The 19,866-nt window shown below is 37.7% G+C and overlaps 1 protein-coding gene across 1 annotated transcript in view; it reads right to left on the reverse strand.

Annotated features, from left to right (window-relative positions):
• Positions 1-19,866, reverse strand: part of FER1L6 (fer-1 like family member 6) — a 199,569-nt gene that overhangs the window by 53,900 nt on the left and 125,803 nt on the right. The window contains exons 24-29 of the mRNA XM_069081306.1: positions 17,994-18,116; positions 16,879-16,903; positions 13,432-13,547; positions 11,146-11,277; positions 9,830-9,955; positions 5,792-5,919 (exon numbers count right to left, since the gene is read on the reverse strand). Of these exons, the coding sequence (XP_068937407.1) occupies positions 5,792-5,919; positions 9,830-9,955; positions 11,146-11,277; positions 13,432-13,547; positions 16,879-16,903; positions 17,994-18,116 (650 nt within the window). The remainder of the gene's footprint in view (positions 1-5,791; positions 5,920-9,829; positions 9,956-11,145; positions 11,278-13,431; positions 13,548-16,878; positions 16,904-17,993; positions 18,117-19,866) is intronic.

Here is a 19,866-nt window from a genome sequence, read left to right on the forward strand (position 1 = left end):
AGGAAGGAAGGAAGGAAGGAAGGAAAGAAGGAAGGAAGGAAAGAAGACAGTTCATATTTTGAAAAATTCCTGAGATTTATTTCTATGAGATTCAAATCAATTATCTAAATAAATTATGTAGTTTTAATAAAAAAATGTGCATAGTCTTTCTTAGCCAGTGGGATATTATCTTGTAATCCTTCAATGTTGTGTGCTCAGAAAATGTGAACTAATATTTCTATTTAACAAAACTGAACATAATGAGAAAAAATAAGAACAATAAAGTAAAAGAGCTTTAAGGCTACAGGGGACCTCTGAGATCATTTACAGGGGAGCAAACAGATTGGGACAGGTGAAATAGTTTGCCCAGAGTCCCACATTTGATGCAGAGCATAAACTAGGAGCTAGGGCTCCAGATTCTTATTCTAGTATTCTTTCCATTATCTGACTACATACATATAATATTTTCTAATGTAATGGAAATGTTTCTCGATAATCTGGCTGCTTCCTCAGCATGCTGTGAGACTTGACCAGGCTGCCACATGCACTGCCAGACCTGCTTAGTTCTGACATAGCAATTTCTACTTGGAAAGGGATTTAGAATCATATCATCCCCAAGAGATCATTATCCTTCCTGTATATATTATGAAGCAGAGAGATGGGACAATTTCAGTGATTATATCTGACTTGAGGTGACTCTGGCAGGTCAGGGTATTGCTGAGGGAAGAACTTAATTTTTCTTTCTGTCCAATCATCAGGCTATTGTCTCCTTTCAGGATGTAGGAGTTAGGGCTCTCAAAATAGGGCAGTTAGAAGTAATATTCTATAATCAACCTGCAGGTAACATTCCCACAGAATTGAGAGCTTATCACCATTATTTGTACCCCTATCACCATCACTGTGAGGGTCCTAAACTGTCCAGTAAGGGGATCTTATGACAGTGCTATTATGACAATGCTAAGGAGAATAGGGAAAGACTCAGAAGGCATTGTCAAGGATGCAGTTGAAAGTGACCTTGTGACACACAATTATTGCTGCTTAACCCTTTAGTTTATTCTGTACTTAAGAACCTAAGCAACTTGCAGCACACCCAACTGCATGAGTTCTCCAGAGGATGAACAAAGTATATGGAAAAATAAAGACACAGAGAAAGCTACTCAGGTAGCCAGACTTCCCATAAGTATTATATAGGTAGAGCACAAGGTCCATAGTAATGGAACCCCTTAGGACTCTCCCTCCTTTAAAATATTGATTATAGGCACTGTCAGAGTGGAAGTAAGATTGATGCTCCCCTTAAAGCTATTGGTAGCAACTTCTGCCTTCCTGCTCTCACATCTCAGTTTCTCTGTCCTATGATAATGTTCATTGATTCATTCAACCATTCACTTCCTCATTCATTCATATATGTATTCAACAAATCTTTTTTGAATATTATGCGCAAGACCCTGCAAGGGAGAAGAATGGTGCAGTAGAAAGAGCTGAGAAATAAGAATGAGAGGATCTGGCTCTGTCAGCTTCAGCCTTTGAGATCTCTGAACAAGTCCCTTTGCCTTGATGTGCTTCAGGTAGTTCATCTATAAAACAGGAAGTTAGATTATATTATTTCTTTTTCATTTTTTTTTGCTTTTTGGAGGGGGGAAGGTAGGGCAATTGGGGTTAAGTGATTTGCCCAAGGTCACAATGCTAGTTTTGTGTTTGTGTTAAGTGTCTGAGGCTGGATTTGAACTCAGGTCCTCCTGACTCCAGGGCCAGTGCTCTATTCACTGTGCCAACAAGCTATCCTGATTATATTATTTCTAATATGTTTTCCAATTCTAATTTAAAGATTTTGAAGAATAAAACATGACCTCTGCAATCAATTCCAATAAATTCAATTCAATTTAATTGAATAAATGCCTTTTACATTCAAGGCAGTTAGGTGCCACTGGGTCCCAGAATGTCAAACCTGGAATCAAGAAGACTCATTTTCCTGAGTTCAAATCTGACCTCAGACACTTACCAGATGTGTGACTTTGGGCAAGTCACTTAACCCAGTTTGCCTCAGTTTCCTCATCTGTCAAATGAGCTGGAGGAGGAAATGGCAAACCACTCCAGTATCTTTGCCAAGAAAACCCCAGATGTGGTCACAAAGGGTCAGACATGATTGAAAAATGACTAAACAAAACACAGTTTATATGTCTGTGAGAGTAACAGTTCAGTGATTACTTTTAGGTGCATTGTACTAACTAGGCGGTATGTAATTCTGGGTCTCTATCTTTTAGCAACATCAGGTGTGAACACTATCTGGCCCCTTCTGAAATCCAAAGGGAATGTTACTCTTTAAGAGGGACTTTCAGGGTAAGTATAGCTATCATAGGCTTTTGTAGGTAAATCAAGTTTCTTAGAGCTCATCTTCAAGAATGATAGTAGTTTCAGGAACTATAATGTTCCATTAAAAACAACAAAAGTGATTCAGATATAGAAGTTATAGGCAGATAGATCTTAGTTTGATATAAAACAGTATTTTATACCAATTGGATCTTTTAAAAAATGGAATGAACTACCTTGGAAGATAATAAATTTCCCATCATTGGAGGCTGCCAGATAGAGGCCAGAGGACCATTTATTGGGGGTATTTTAGAGGAGATTTAATCTTCAGGTTGGGGTCAGACTATATGACCTTTGAAGTCTTTTCTGACTATGAATCTCTAGTTTACTTGACAATATAGTATAGTAAAAGGGGCACTAAAGAGTGGTAGAAGGCCTGAGTTGAATTCCAGCTCTGCTCCCAATTCCCTTTGTGACCTCAGTCAAGTTGTTTCCATTCTTTGTTTCTTGGTTTCTTCATCTGTAAAGAAGAGGGATTTTGAACTAGGATGATCTCCAAAGTCCTTTCCAATGTGAGATTCTATAGTTCTATAGATGCAATATGATGGACCTCCAATTTCTTATGCAGCATCCTAGTGACAATTTAGTGACACATAAGTCAATATCATGGAGAATAAAGAGGAAGTCTGAGGGCAATGAAGGGATTTCACTCCCCCTCTTTCTCATGAGTGGCAGGAATGTGGTAATCTATTTACCACAATAAGACTAGAGAAATTTCTGCCATAAGAATTGGTTAGAATCTATAAAACAGTCTTACCAACAACCAGTTTAAGGGTTTGGTAGGTAGGTAGGCCAGACTGATATTATCTGATGAATCACAGAATGTGAAAATTGAAAAGGGGACCCCAGTGACCATCTAGTCCAATGGTACAAGAAAGCAAGAAGTCACCCAGCTTCTCCTTGAAAACCTCCTAAGAATACTATTGTGGAATATTACTGTGCTATAAGAAATGATGAGTTCAATGATCTTAGAAAAACACAGAAAGACTTGCATGAAATAATGAAGAGTGAGATGTGCAGAACCAAGAGAATACTTACAGTAACAGCAATATTGTCTTAAGAATGACTTTGCATGATTAAGTTATTTTGTCTATTATAAATACCCAAATTAACTATAAAGACATATTAAAAACATGCTATCTGCATTCAGAGAAAGAACTGATAGATAAATAGAAGTATGTATAGAACAATCTTACATAATATATATGTGTGTGTGTGTATATATATATATATATATATATTTGTGTCTAATGGTAGTCTTATCTAGAGTGGGGGAAGGAGAAGAAAAAAATAAATTTATATGATAATTTTGTTGTATATTTGAAAGGAATAGCAAGTTGTGCATAATGTATTTGCAGTTTCACGCACAGTCATTTTTTTATTGTACTATGTTATGGAAATACTTGTTTTATTCCATAAATTAAAAATAAAATTTTAAAGTTGTAGAAAAGAAAAATAAAAAAAAGAAAACCTCCAAAGAGAAGGTGCCTAGAACCTCTCTAGGCAAGCTGTAATATTTTTGGATAACTCTAATTATCAGGAGATTTTTTTCTTGCTACAAAGCTTACATTAGCCACTGTAACAACCATTATTCCTCCTGCTCTGTCCTCTGGGACCAAATGGATCATACCCTCATCAACATGGCAACCCTTCAAACATTTTAAGACAGCTATTAAGTATTTGAAGGGCCATCACGTGGAGGAAAGATTAGACTTTTTCTGTCTGGAATGAGACAGCTCTAACATGCCTGTAAAGACAAAAACATCAATGGTAGAATGTGTGCTGATGTTGACTTACCCGTCCCTACCAAGTAAGGTCAGTGTCAGAATATACCACAGGACCTTTGCTAGAGGGTCATTAATATTTAAGTATTAATAAAGATTGCCCCTGGAATCACATCCCAGCTTTACTGCTGATGTACTTCATCATAGAAAAGGCCACTGCATTTCTGTCTGCTTGGTTTCCATTTTGTAAAATGGGGAAAAAAAAATAAAGCTGACCTAATTCATGGACTGCGGTAGAGAAGAGCTAATAAAAAGTGACTGCAGAGCATTTGGAAAATATTAAGTGCTTATTACATCAATGTTAAGTAATGATAAAGGTCATTCCTTGATACAGAGAAACCATGGAAAGTTTCCCTGACATAGTACCCATTGCATTTTTAATCATTCTCATTAATTTGACCGGGCCAGATCATTTATTGTTTCATTTTCTCTGGAGTTATATAATATGAGGACCTGATAGGAGATCAAGTGTCAGAAAACCTAGGCCTCTAACCAACAAGGAAAGGAATTTAAATAAGAGCTGACAACACATAGAGAGAGCGGTCAGCATTTTTAGCTATGGAAGAAAAGGCACCAAAGGTATCCAAAGTCCATCTCTATTGACTTTTTCAATGACCCACGATTTCACTGATGGGGATATATTCTTTCCACCATTGCATATCAAAGTCCTCTGATGATTCAGTGTAGTCACCTTGGTCTCCAAACTTAGTTAAGCTTATCCTCGAACGCAGGCAACATTAGCACAGTGGAAAGAATCTTAGCTTTGGAGTCTATAGATCTGGGTTCAAATGTCAGTTCTGCCACTTACTGATGACTTCAATTGTAAAATAAGGACAGGTTGAACTAAGTGACCTTTGATTTCAGTTCCCTTCTAGATCTAAATCTCTATTGCATTTAACATGGAATCATAAGCAAAGTCTAGAGGACTGAAGGAGAGAGAGATATATACATACACAATATATATACACATACATAATTCATTCCTATGTATATATACATAATTTTATTATATATATATTTTACATACATATATTTATAATATATTATTTACTGTATAAAAAAGGACCTCAGAAAATCTTTGGAAACATTTAGTTTCTAATGGTGAGGGATAAACAAAAGAAACAATTCAAAAGAGATGGATTTAAAAAGACATTTCAATATTTCACAGAGCCATTCAGATGGATTATCTGAAAGCTTGTTAAAGATCAACAAATAATCTGCCAGATTATTCGAATACAAACTCAGTCTTTTCAAATGCATATATGTTCTAATATATAATATACATATACTAAAATTAATAGTTGTATTGTAGAAGACAAACTGTTTGCAGATTTACAAAAACATCCCAAGCCCTTCAGGCTCCCCAATAAAGAAATGGATTGGGTGTGGGGTAGAAGACCTGTATTCTAGCACTGACTACTCAAAAAACAAAACAGCAACAACAGCAACAAAAACTGATCCTAGGTAAATCACTTTTCTGTTTTGGGTATCAGTTTCCTCTGTAAAATGAAGGAGTTAGCCTAGACCTGAAAGACTATCTCTTTCAGCTCTGTGATTCCCAATCCACATGCACACCAGTATGCCCTGCACTAGCAATCTGAAACCTAATAAAGATAAACTTAGACAGAACACCATGGGGAAGTCAAAACAGAGTCACTGACCTTCCAAATACCGGGTTAAGTTGTTTGGGGATATATTTGTCCCGTTCCTTAATTTCAGTTTTGCCAAGGGTTAGTACAATATAGGGATCAGATTTACCATCTGGATCAGCTGGGCTGAGGTTAAATGCCTGAGGAGGAAAAACATCCTTTTAATCACCTACTAATTTTTTATTAGGGTGCTTTGCTGTTCCCATGTCTTTTTTATTTCTCTGGAGTCCATTTTCATTCAGGTGGACAGAAGTTCCCATTCATTTACACATCCCTCTGGTCATACTGAAGTTTCCATTGGGTGGCTCAGTGATCTTCTGTCTATAGTTTCCGAGGTGACAGCATAAGAGATACTGGAGAGAACCCTGGCTGGCAGGTGACAGCCTTCAAGGACTAAAGCTTAATTTGAGTGGTGAGGAAATTGAATGAAAGTATCAACAATAGCATTACAAAACACTTCAATCAGCACCTGGCTTTTTACCATCCTGTTTTTCATATCTGGAACCCTTTCCCCATCGCCTTTCTCTTATTTAAGCCCTGTCCTGCAAGATCCAGATCAAGAAATACCCCTCCCTTTCAGAGATCCCTATGCAACTATTCACAAAAACCCCTCCTTGGCCAAAGGAATGGGAGTAGCTCTCAAAAGCCCAGAATCTCAGCACCAGGAGAGATCCATAGAGGATATCTTGTTCAACCTTCAGCTGAACAGCAATCTTCTTACAGCATGTCTAACAAGTGATGACCCAACCTTCACCTGAAACTGTTAGGTGGCACATCTCACAGAGAGAGAGCTGGACTTGGAGACAAGAAGACTGGTGTTCAGATCAGTGCATGGCACATAGTAGGAACTTAAATGTTTATCAGCTGATACTAACTGTGTCACCCTGGGCAAGTCACTAACCTCTTTGAGCCTCAGTTTCTTCATTCGTAAAATAGAGACAGTAACAGAATATAACTAACATATCTGTAAGGATCAGATTGGATAATATATGTAAAACGCTTTGAAAACTTTAAAGAGATTTGTAAGTGCTAGTCATTATGATAATTAGGCAGGAGGATGGTGCCTCGGCTGGAGAACTTGGAACCATAAACACCTGAGTTCAAATCCTGCCTCAAATACTTATTAGCTGGGAGACCTGTCTGCTTCAGTTTCCCATCTGTAGAATGGGAGCATTAACCACACTTAGCTCACAGGGTTGTTATGAGGATCAAATAAGATAATTATAAAACCATCCACAAGTGACATAGTCCTCTATAACTGCTAACTGTAAAATAGTTATTGTTGTTGCTGTTATTGTTAAAGACCTTAATTCAAGGGGAAGACACTGTTGTATAATAAGGCAGTCCATTACATTTCTGGATAGTTCTAATTGTTAATCATCTAATTCTTGATTTCAAGACCAAACCTGCCTCTGAATTTTATAATAGCTAACACCTGGTGCTTCAAGGTCTAAAAAGTGTTTTACACATATTATCTCACTTTACCCTCACAGTAACCCCATGAGGTAGGTATGATTAATATACCCATTTTACAGATGGGAAACAGAAACAAACAGTGGCTAACTGACTTGCCCCGATTTCTCAGCTATTAAGCATTTGAGGCAGGATTTGAACTGAGGTCATCATGACTCCGGAGTCCACACAATAGCCACTGTACCACATAGCTGCATCAGGTACATATTCCTCCTATTTCTTGCCTCTGGGACCCAGCATCACAAGCCTCATTCCTCTTCCACTAGAGAGACCTTTAAATACCTTAAGACAGTCATTGCATTGCCTTTAAGTCTTCTCTTCCCCAGAAAGACCATTACTAGTTCTCTCAGATAAGTCTGACCACCCTGGCCCACAGCCCTCCTCTGAATTCCTGAAGTGCTTATTACCAGGATCATTCATTTGTCATTTACAATTTGGAACCTAAGTGTTATCTCTTTAGTTATCTCTTCTTCTGAGGGTCTTGGCTCTTCTACTATATTATTGGCTTATAGGCAGGGGCAGCATCTCATTTCTCTTTGTGTCTTCCTAGCTCTGAACACTGCCTTTCACATAATCAGACATCAATAAACAGTGATAATGATCCTAGGGTTACAGATGTGCAAGTGGGAGGGACCTTAGGCATCATCGAGTGCATCACAGATAGGAAGCTACTGCCCAGAAGTCTTGTCCAAGAGCACATTATAAGTAACTGTGAGAATGGCTAGTATCAGATCAGCAAAAGGCAGAGCTGGGCCTATCTCTAACTCAGGCCTCATGACTTTCAGTCAATGTTTTGCACTATATTTTATCCCATAAAATGTTTACATATATGTAATTATTCCCGTTAAGGGGCAGCTAGGTGGCACAGTGAATAGAGCACCGGCCCTGGAGTCACGAGGACCTGAGTTCAAATCTGGCCTCTGACACTTAACACAAAAACTAGATGTGTGACCTTGGGCAAGTCACTTAACCTCAATTACCCTACCTTCCCCCCTCCAAAAAGCAAATATATATATAATATTAAGACAAAGCATGAAGAAAAATTTAGTCATGTAATTTTTTTTTGGAAAAATTTAGTTGCATAGCAAAATTTTTTCTTTTGGAAAAAATCCAGTAAGGAACAAATCATAGTAATGATAATTACACCAAAGGAAATGAGAACAAAGAGATAATATACACAAACTTTTGAGATGCAGCTAAAGAATCCATTCAGGATAAATGTATATCAGTAGTGACCGTTTTTAAAATCCCAGAATTTCTGAGTTGAAAGGGCTATCAGAGGTTATATCATCCAACTTGTACCTGTCTGAAAATGATAGCTAACATTTACATTGTACTTCAAGGTTTGTGAAGAACTTTACATGTATTATCTATAGCCTTATGAGGTAGGTGTTATGATCTCCATTTTACAGATGAGGACACTGAGGCTGAGAGAAGCTTAAAGTCACACAAGTTCTGAGTACTCTATCCAATCTGGCACCAGCCTACCTTCAATCACCTCTGTAAAATTACCTATTAATATACAGAATGACAAAAAATAAATGGGATCAGTTCAATAGCAAAGAATGATCTATTTTTGGTCTAATACAACATCAAAAGAAGAAGAGGAGGAGGAAGAGGAAGAAGAAAAGGAAGAATAGGAAAAAGAAGAACTAGTGGGAACATTTTACTGTAGTAGGTGAAATGTACCAAGACATGGGTCATGGTAATCACTGAGTCTGTGATCACCACCACTTGATGGAGGTCAGAAATGTCTGTCTATAAACAGAGTATGATGCCCAAGATTGGACCTCTTTTTTATGGTCAGGTAGACCAAAGCCCTTGATAAAGCAACCTGCAATAACAGGCAGTTTACTGGGTGAAAAATACTCTCCATCCCCTACAACCTAGATCACATTTTAGAAAATATGATTATCAGGTATCAATGGACAAATACCTATTGAACTCTGCTATGGGAAATACTAAGCATCAGATATAGTCCCTGGCCTAAGTTTCAGCAAGGAAAGATATGAATTTATGGAAGGATAAGTAACACTGATAAACTGAAAATGAGAAATCCTGACAAGTGGTACAAGACATTAGTTGAGAGAGGACACAGTGGGTTGAGTTGAGGTTGTCAAACCCCATCTCCTGGAGGAAATGGCTCCAGCTTAAGCAGATAGAGGGATTTTTTATTTTGCTCATCATCTCCTACTCCCAATTCCCATTCCTTCAACTCCAACTCATGTGTTCCTCCTCTCTTTCACCCAACAACAAATACTTTTCAAGCCCTAGACCAGGGCTTCTTAAACTTTCTCCAATCATATCCCCTTCAGTGCTTCTTAAATTGTGGGGTTCACAACCTATAGTTTAAGAAGTACTACACTAGACATTTCATTGTCTTCCTCTATTGGCCAGCCAGGGAACCTACAGTGGGCAGAACAAGGGCCAGAGAATGTACCAATGTCACAAAACCATCCCTTGACCCTACCTGGGAAGCACTTTCAAAATCAGTCCATATGGAAAGCCAGTGCAAAAAATTATCTTTGAAGACCCAACCCCAACCCATTTCAGTGCCAGTGAAGGGGATTGACTTACAGCAACAATATATACCCTAATCAGGACATTGACAGAGTGGTTGGGTGGAATCCCATGCTGGATTCGAAGCTGCCCTCCATCCTCTAGGCTGCGATCTTCTGGACTTTTGTAAATGCAGAAGGAGCCCTATAAACACGCAAGGTTAGCCCAATGAATAAATAGCAGTTTCAATATTAATAGGTAGCATTTATATGGCACTTAAAGTTTGCAAAGCACTATCATCTCATTTGATCATCATAACAACCCCTGATTTGGGTGCTATTATTATCTCCATTTGCCAGGAAATTGAAGCACAGAGAGAAGTTATGTAATTTGCCAAGAATCACATAGTAGTTCTGGGATAAGATTTAGATTCATGTGTCCCTGACTCAAGTTTGACAGTCTTTCTAGTATACCACTTTACTTTCTAAGAAATGTCTTTATACCTTAAGATACTTCATGTTTAAATAATGCTTTAAGGTTAGAGAAGTACTTTTCTTATAATGACCTTGTGAGGCATGCAGTGCAAGTATTTTTTTATCTTATTTTATAGGTGAGAAGGATAAAGCTATGAGAGGTTGAGGGACCTGCTTATGATTATACAGCTAAGCACCTGTGGCAAGATTCAAGCCCGGGTTCCCTCTTACCTAGTCCTTTAGCCCCTATGGCACAATGACTTTCAACTGTAATAGACAATAGATGGATAGACTAAGTGGAGGTAAACTGGTTCCTCTGAGATATTAAGAGAACCTAAGGAAGTCCTTCCAGTAGGTTGAGTAGATCCCTCTTGGAGAATTTATGGAAAAATCATAGACAAGAATTGACATGGGACAAAACATGACATGAAGCTGTGGAAGAGCTGCGATTTGCATAAAGAGAGGGAATACCCATACTAATGAAATAACCATTTATATTAAAAACAAGAGAGGCAGCATGCCAAATTGGATAGAGCACTGATCTTGGAAGACCTGTGTTCAAATCTGGCCTCAGAAACTTCCTAATTTTGTGACACTGGGCAAGTCATCTAACTTCTTTGTGTGTCAGTTTCCTCAACTAAAAAATTGAGGGCTGTACTTGATGTCTTTACAGGTCCCCTCAGCTCTAAATCAATCAGCCTAGGAACAGATCCCACAGAATATGATGTCCTTAGGTAAAGATAATGTTTCTAACCCATCAATCCACTACATTGAATTATTTTCAATTAAGAAAGTCTAGTCTATATTGAGCAATTTCTTGTTCCATTTCTATTGTGTTCTTTGAGAATCATGGAATACCAATGATCTTGGAAATATGTGGTTTGAAAATTGTACCCCACCAAGTATAGAATTTGGACTCACCTTGAATTTCCCTATTATTCTGTCTCCATCAATACTGTGATCATCTTCCATGGATTTGCCTCTGCAGAGCTCAAAAGTTTTTACCCAGTCTTCAAAATTGCTAAATTCACTCTCCAGATCTCCATCATATATCTTTAAGAAGAAGGGAGAACATTCTGGTTGAGAAGCAAAAATTTAAGAACAACTTCACAAGTAAAATAGAAATTCCTGTCAAGCTAAGATCATTCTCAAAGACCTGAATATGATTCATAGTTTTTGAAAGAGTAGAAGAAGGATAGTAATGGCTAGCATCTATATGTTTCCTTAGTTTACAAAATACTTTATATGCATTATTTCATTTGGTTTACAAAATAACCTATTAGGTAGATGCCACTAGCATCCCCATTTTATAGATGAGGGAACTAAGGCTGAACAAGTGTGACTGGGTCAAGGTTAGACAGCTATCCATTGAACTACTTAGCCAATTCTAGGATAGTTGATGGAAGAGGAGAAAAAAATGAGAATAAATAGGGCATTTGGGAATACCAAGCACTTTGGGAACATCTGGGTGCCAACTGAATCTTTTCATGATCTACCTTCACCCCAAACCCACACACCCATTAGTGGCCACTGTACTCCTCTGTTGAGATAGAGCACATACTCTATATTCTCAGGGTATCGTGGATCATCTTCTTGTAGAATCAGTAGAGGGAGAAGGAGAAAGAGGATGAGTCTACAATTCTTTGGCATTCTTTTGCTCTGTGCCAATGCCTAGTTGAGCTGTCAATCAGGAGCAGGTCAGTCTGCATGTTATTTTAACCCACTAACCAGTGGCATTAGGGGGAAAGGGGCCAAGGTAATGACTTTCTCTCCTTGTTGAATCAGCTCTTGTTCTCCATTTGTAGTCATTCTTAATCTAGAATTGAACATTTTAAAAGAATAAGGCTGGCCTCTTGAATTTGGGGCTGGCTGTTGGTTAAGATTTTTTTTTGGTATAGGGATGTATCCTTCTTTTTTCTAAGACTAGACCCTTAAGGGCATAACTGTTTCATTTTTTGTTTTCATATATGTACTTATTGTGGTCGTTGGTACACAATGAGTGATTAATCAATTTTCAGTTGAATTGTTGATAATAGTTATATAAAGCTAACCTGTTGATTAAGAGGGGCTTTCATAGGCTATTATTCATTAGCAGCAACATTAAAGTTCAATTCAATCAAGAGATTATTCACTGAGTAACTTATAAGTGGCTAACTAGATCCATGGCTTTTCCCTGAATATTTCTGTTATACACAAAGTGTCCCAAAAATATTAGTGCAGTTTTAATCTTTAGTAGCCTAAAGATTTTAATACTTAATATGCCTTAGGAAAGAGAGAAATCAGCAATATTTCAGATTGGTAATTCCTTCTAGTAATGTTGCTCACAAACTATAATTTGTAGTCTTTTTAAAAAATTGCTTTTTTAAATTAATTTAATTTAAATTAAATTAATTTCTAAATTAATTTAATTAATGTCTCAGAGACATTAATGCCTATAGTCATCAAGTTAGCAAGTATCAGAGACAGGATTTGAACCTACATTATCCTGACTCTAAATGTGACCTTTCTACTCTGCCTTGTTCCCTCTCTTTAAATTACACATCCAGCACTGCACATCTCTAATTTCTGTAAGAAAGTAGGGAAATGCTTTTGTTATATCAAAATTTGTCATGCAAAGTTAGCAACAGTTAAAGTTTGGACTTTAGCTGGTTGGTGAGTGTATATGTGTATGTATGCAGGGGAAGTGTATGCACAGCTCTTAAGTTTATATACAAACTAAATCAGGGATGGAAGAACACTTTCAAATTCAGTCATCTGAGTCCAATATATACTTATACAGTGAAGGATTAGCATTTGTTTACTTTTAGCTCATTTTAGATGTGAAATGTAAAAATATTGATTTAGAAAAAGGTTCTTGCTTTATGACATTTACCCATGAGATTCAAGCAAATTATTATTCATTGCCAAGCACTAACAAATATAAAGAAAGGTTGTTGCCTCTCTTGTTTTCAATATAAATGGTACTTTTATTAATCCATGATTGGGATGAGTATTCCCTCAACTCATGAAAATCTCAGCCAATTCCCAGCTCCCCATGCTGTCTTGTCCCATCCCAATTCTTGTCTATGATTTTTCCAAAATTTCTCCATGAGGGATCCATTCAACATACTGGAAGGGCTTCACTAGGTTCTTAGACTTGAGAATAAAAATGTAAACAGAACATTAATCAATGATTCTTCTCTATTTAGCTGCAAATATACCACATACCTTCAGGGTGGCTAGGTTTAATATGTTTTCTTCCTTTTGTTTCTTCTTGAACATTTTATCTTTCTTCTTCTTTGGCATGTCTTCTATAGTCACCACCACCTGGTCAGTTTTGGTATCTGTGGAAATTCAGCCATGACATTTAAATCTCTAATTTTTTTAGACCAGAACCTCTGTTCTCATATATACTTTTCAGAATTCTTCTTTTCTTTTCTTTTCAGGATCAGCTCAGGACTCCTTTTTATGGGAAGCTTTCTTTAATTCCCCTCAGTTGCAAGTTCTCTCTCCCTCCTCAAATTCCTTTTCATTAGGCTGATAGGTGAATATGTTTTGTCCTCCAGAAGAATATAAGATTCTTGAGGACAGGAACTATTTTCATTTTTTTGTCTCTATCTCCAGCACCATCACAGCAACTGTTGCATATGAGTTGATTAAGCAATGGTTGTTTAATTGAATTGAAGGACAAATGCTTACTCCTCCATTTCTCTTTTAATTTCCTCCATCTTCCAAACCCTTGAAGCTCATTTCCATTTCCTTCCCTCTATAATTAATCATGACCTCCCTCTTCCCACATGCCTTTATAATAACAATATAGACATCATTCCTTATGCTTCTAATTCTTAGTCCAATGCCTGGAACATTTGGTAAATGTTTTGACAATTGGTTGTTGCAGAAATACATGAAACTGTCTTCCACAAGGATGGACTAGAATAATCTCACAGAAGCTTGGACTCAGGAAGGACCTGAGAGGTCATTTTGACCAATACCCTCATCATGCTCACCAGAGAGCTGAAATGATTTTAAGGTCACATAGCTCATACACAACAGAGCTGAGACTAGAAGCCCAGATCTCCTAATTCCCAGTGCAGCATTCTTTCCCCACCCCCATGATGCTGAGATAGGATGACTCAGGCCATTCTGTTTGATGTGCCAGACTCACACAGGAGCTGTTCCAACTGCTAATGATCTTTATGACAGCTAGCTAAGCTTAATTACCCATGAACCATCCTTCATTCTCTCTTACCCATTTTCATTCAGCTATCAGATCTAATACCTTGCCTGTTTACCTTTAGGTTACCTTCTAAATGATTGTGGAATTTTCCTAGCTCACAAAAAGTCACTAGTCTGCTATTCCTTAGGGAATACACAAGAAGTAAAAATAACTGCCTGACTCCACACTCAATGCAATAACTCACTTCTAGGTTGAATGACTATTTGCAAAGGGGATTAGAAGTTTGATAGGAAGGGGGAATGGTGTAAAACAGTATGATTTCTACCAATGTATAGTATTGAGTTTTCTTAGGATATGGAAACTCTGGGAAATCACAATACCTCTCTTCAAAATAATTGTGTTAATTTCCTGATAGAACATCATTTCTAAACCATTTGGAAGTAGAGGCTGGCCCAGAGAACATCAATCAATAGCAAAACTGGTATTTGTGTTAAGGTTAAAAAAAAACAAAGAAAAGAGAATCATACAATTATAAAGTTGGATGGAAACTTAGAAGCCATCAAGTTTGACCTCTTAATTTTATAGAGGAGGAAACTGAGGCCCAAAGAGATCAATTGACTTAATTAAAGTCAATTTCTAATTGCATAATCAGCATGACTATATAATCAGCTCAATCTTTTTTTTAGAAATTTCTTTTTATTTTGTTGTGAACTTAACAACTATCCACAAACAAAAGCATTTCAACCTACCAAGAAGAACAATCTTTTAACTCAAGTAGGATTGCTTCAATAATCCTGAGATCAGGTCAACTGGGAACTTTCCAAATAAATTCCAGTAACAGAGACCTCACTCCTGATTCAGGCAATTCATTCCATTGATGTTTGGCTCTAATTACCAGAAAATTATTCTCCATAATGACTCAAAAATCTAATTTCCTATAACTTTTGTCCATTGAGACTAGTTATTTTTTCCTTCTGGGATCCAGAAGAACAGGTTTCATCTTTTTCCTACATCGTAGCACTTCAAATCTTTAAGAGAGCTATCATATTGTACTCCCACCCCTAAACCTTCTCTTTTCCAGTTCCTTCAGGTCCTTGTCTGACTTGGTTTCTAGGCTTTTCACCATCCTTCTGGCCTTCCTTTTCTGGATGCTTTTTAGTTTGTCCAGGATCTATGTCAAGTGTGATACCCTCTATAAGGTACAAGATTGCAGATGTTGGCTAATTAGTATAGAAAATAATAGGACTATGACCTTGCTCATTATTTATTTATGTTATTCATAATTTACATTAATATTTCATACACTTATTTTATATTGACATAGTTTCATTGAATTAATAAGCAAATATGTAATAGTGGGAAGAGAACTGGCCTCAGGATCAGTAAGACCTCAGCTCTGACATATATTGGATGTTTGATCCTGAGCAAATCAGTTTACTTCTTAATGTTCTAGATAACTCTCCAGGACTCTAAATTATTGAAAAAGTAATGACTTGTACTGATGGACAGAGTTTCTTTATTCAATAATTCCCTATAACAATGAAGAGATTCAATCTCAATCTCTATGATTTTGTTATCTTTTTTTTAACAGTTGAAACTTATTATTGACTCATTCTGACCTCAGATGAAATTGCCAGGTCTGTTTCCCTTGAGTGACAAATGTACTATAAAATAAGACTAAAGACTCAGATGGATTTGAGATTCCCTCCACCAATACAGATCACAACCTATCCATGCCTTATCATCTATGTAACTCCACTCTATGTTCTCCCAAAAGTCTGACACAAGGGATTTATACTTGATCTGCTGGAGGTTTTCCTCAGTTTCTTCTGATCCTGAAGGGATGAGTAGAGCATATGGCTATCCATTTGTTATCCCTTGTTCTCTCCACATGACCATCCTGTCTTCTCTTCCTGTTGTACAATTCCTTGATGATGCCTTTAACTCCTATCCTATTTCAGCATTCATCATTGGTTGTAAGCAGGTTGCAACCTTCTCATACCCACCATGCACTTCTCTCTTGACCTCTGGTATGTTTGTCATTAGTTCATTGGAAGCAGAGCCTCAGGAAAATCAGATTTAGCATACCCTGTATTTGTGCAATTGAGTTACTAATCCAAAATTGATTTATTTTAAAATAAGGCATTGTGCTCAGCACTATCTAAATCTAGAACTTTAATATATTTGTTTCTTTTGAATTTTGAGTTTATTTAATTGATTTCCATTTTATTGTTCCATGCTTTTCCTGATCCACAGGTTCAACTGGACTGTGAATCAGGAAAATGCATTCTAGTCTTGTCTCTGCCATCAACTAGATGTATGACTTTGGGCAAGTCACTTTCCATCTCTGGGCATCAGTCCTCACTCATTAGTCTTTGGGAAGCTTGGGAAAAATCCCTGAGATTCTTTCCTGCATAATGCTCCATGATTCTTCCTTTTGAGAATGGCCTAATTCTGTGAGCAAATTATCCCGAGGTACATCACACCAAGTCCCTTACCTTTGTTGTCTTTTCTTTCTTTTTCCTGGGAGGGAGGGAGGGAGGGAGGGGGAGAGAGAGAGAGAGAGAGAGAGAGAGAGAGAGAGAGAGAGAGAGAGAGAGAGAGAGAGAGAGAGAGAGACATATAGACAATGACAAAGAGATAGAGAGTGATTTGAGGAGCAAGGAGAGGAGAAGGGAAGAGAGAAGAGAGCAGAGGAGAGAAAAGAAAGGAAAGGAGAAAGAAAAAAGGGAAGAGATAAGAAAAGGAGAGGAGAAAGGGAGGGGAGAAGAAGAGAGAGAATTTATTATTATCCTGATTACTCATTATATACTCATTATTACCAAGAAACCTTACTCACTTACTTAGAATAAGAACCACTTAAGTACATTTACCTTCCCCCTCTGGCTGGGTACCATCCTCATAGTCATTGTCAAAAGAAGATAGTCTTCATAGAAAGGTTTCATTTCCCAGAATGAATTATTATTCCCAGAATATTAAAAATGTTTTCTAACCAATGTATCAGAACACCTTGATACATCATGAAGATGTCTTGAGTGTATCTTGATATTTTTGGTCTCCTCACTGCCATCTGTCCATTTCTGGCCAGAAGAGTAGAGAAAAGAGGTGATAATAGTAATAATTACTGATATCAGTAATTCATGTAGTATTGACAATAATGAAGAAAATAAGGAAGATGGATGGTTTTTGCATGTTTGTGTATGTGAATATGGTTAAGGCAAGGGTATGGATGAACAGATGGCTTGTCTAGTGTGTGGCTGGAGGAGGAGGAGGGTCACATCTTTTCCTTCCTTGCCATCTTTCCATATGCTCGTGTACCATGATCTGGAAAATCACTGAATCACAAAATCTCAAAGGTAGAAGGACCTTAGAGCTCTTTAGTCCAACCCTATCTGAAAAAGAATTTTCTCTACAACACATCTGCCCAGTTTCCATCTAGCCTTTGCCCATAGACATCTGGTAGGGTAAAAGCCAATCTCTACCAATCCAGTTCATTCTATTTTTGGATGGCTCTAGAGTTAACCGTGAAGGAAAATATGTCTTAGTTTCATGCATATGACAAAAGCAAAGGTCTCTCGTTAAGCCAAAACATTTTTACATTTGAGGTGTGTACCTTTGATGCTTTCTTCAGGGAGGCATAATACTTGGACCACCAATCAATAACATTTTCTGCAGACTCATCTGCTATTGTCCTCTTTCTCCTTTTGGTGGATCTTCTGGAAGGTTTCCTGGCATCCTGGTAAGGGATAAGGGGAACGACAATCAACTAGAGCACATCCCCCACAAGAGTTGGTGACATGATGGTTTAAATGCCATAAAGTCTGAGAGTATAGCTGGTAGGTAATGAGAAAAAGTGCAAACAGATGAGAATAAAAGGAAGAAGGTGGCTGGGAATGGTTATGGTCAATCAACCAATTAATCTGCAAGCTTTATTTAAGCACCTATGTACCAGGGTTCTGTGCTAGATGTGGGAGTTATCACCACAATTGTTGACAGCTGTGATGGAGTGATTGCGTAAAGGCCCCCCCACCAAAGGTACCAAGGAATGAATGATATGGGGTAGGTCACAATTAACTTCCATAATCCAAAGTGCTATATTTGGAGCCAGAAGACCTAGGTTCAAATCCTGAATCTGCCATTTTATTACCATGTGACCTTGGCAAGTCACTTGGCATCTGTCAATCTATTCTACTAGTATAATATAAGCACATTGAAGGAAGAGACTGTTTTTCTTTTTTCAGTTATATTCCCAGGGCCTAGCACAATGCACTGAACACAGGTAATGACTGGATTGGATTGGAGGGGACTGGATTCAGGCATGGGGAACCTGCAGCCTTGAGGCCACATGTGGCCTTCTAGATCCTCATGTGCATCCCTTTAACTGAATCCAAATTTCACAAAACAAAGATTTGTTCAGCCAAAGGGCCACAGTTGAGGACCTAGAGAGTTACATGTGGCCACAAGGCTGCAGGTTTCCCACCGCTGGATTAGATGACCCTTCAAGCTCTAAGGCTACAATCCTATGTTAGTTTCAAAAGTCTTGAGGCAAAAGGCAGCAATGGTTTAGTGGAAAGAACATTGGATTTGGAGGCAATATCTTTACAAAAGTCATTGGTTATCACGCATTAATTTTCATAAAAGAAAGGCAAATAGAACATAGTAGATAGCACTGTAGCCTTGGAATCAGTAAGATCTGGCTTCAAGTTCTGCCTTTGATACATGCTAGAGGATGACAGACCTCACTAGTTGGGTGTCATTGAGCTTCTCAGTGTCCTTGATAACTCTCTAAGGCTACAAGTCACTGAAAAGCTCTTCAGTGCAGAGAATTTTCCATATTGAGAATTCCCCCTACTGATGAAATCTCAGGTCCAGGATACCTTCAAAAAATTAAAACCCTTCTTGAAACATTTGCCTTTAGGACCCCTTGAATAATAAACTCCATAAATATCCTTCCTGCAATATAAATGAGCACTTTATTAAAACGGTCTGCTTCTAAGCTTCCAGGAATAGCTCCATTCCTTATAGTCCCAGATTTGGCATATGAGTTCATGTTACCCTTCTCCATGCCCTTCATTATATAGGTTTCATTCATACTGAATTACAGACCCATGGGCTCTTAGAGTGGGAAGGGACTTTGGAGATTATCTAATCAACTGCCTCCTTTTATAAGGAATCTGAGGCCTAAAGTTGTCAAATGAGTTGCTGAAGGTCACATAGTATTTGGCAAAGCTGGGACAAAATCCATATTTTTTGATGATGGTGATGATTTTTGCTTCTGCCTACTTAAGGCAATGTAGAATATTAGATGAAGCAGTGAGTAGAGAGCTGGACTTGGAGACCAAATCTTGCCTCAGGTACTTACTAATTGTGTGACCCTAGCCTAGTCACTTAAAAAAAAAATCTCTGTGTGCCTCAGTTTCCTCATCTGTAAAATAAGGAAAACAATAGCACCCACTTGGCAGGGTATTGTGAGGATCAAATGAGAT

The sequence above is a fragment of the Petaurus breviceps genome, unplaced genomic scaffold, assembly GCF_028583685.1.
Source record: "Petaurus breviceps papuanus isolate PSGF00001 unplaced genomic scaffold, PetGlider_PUasm1.0 98, whole genome shotgun sequence".
Lineage (NCBI taxonomy): Eukaryota > Metazoa > Chordata > Mammalia > Diprotodontia > Petauridae > Petaurus > Petaurus breviceps.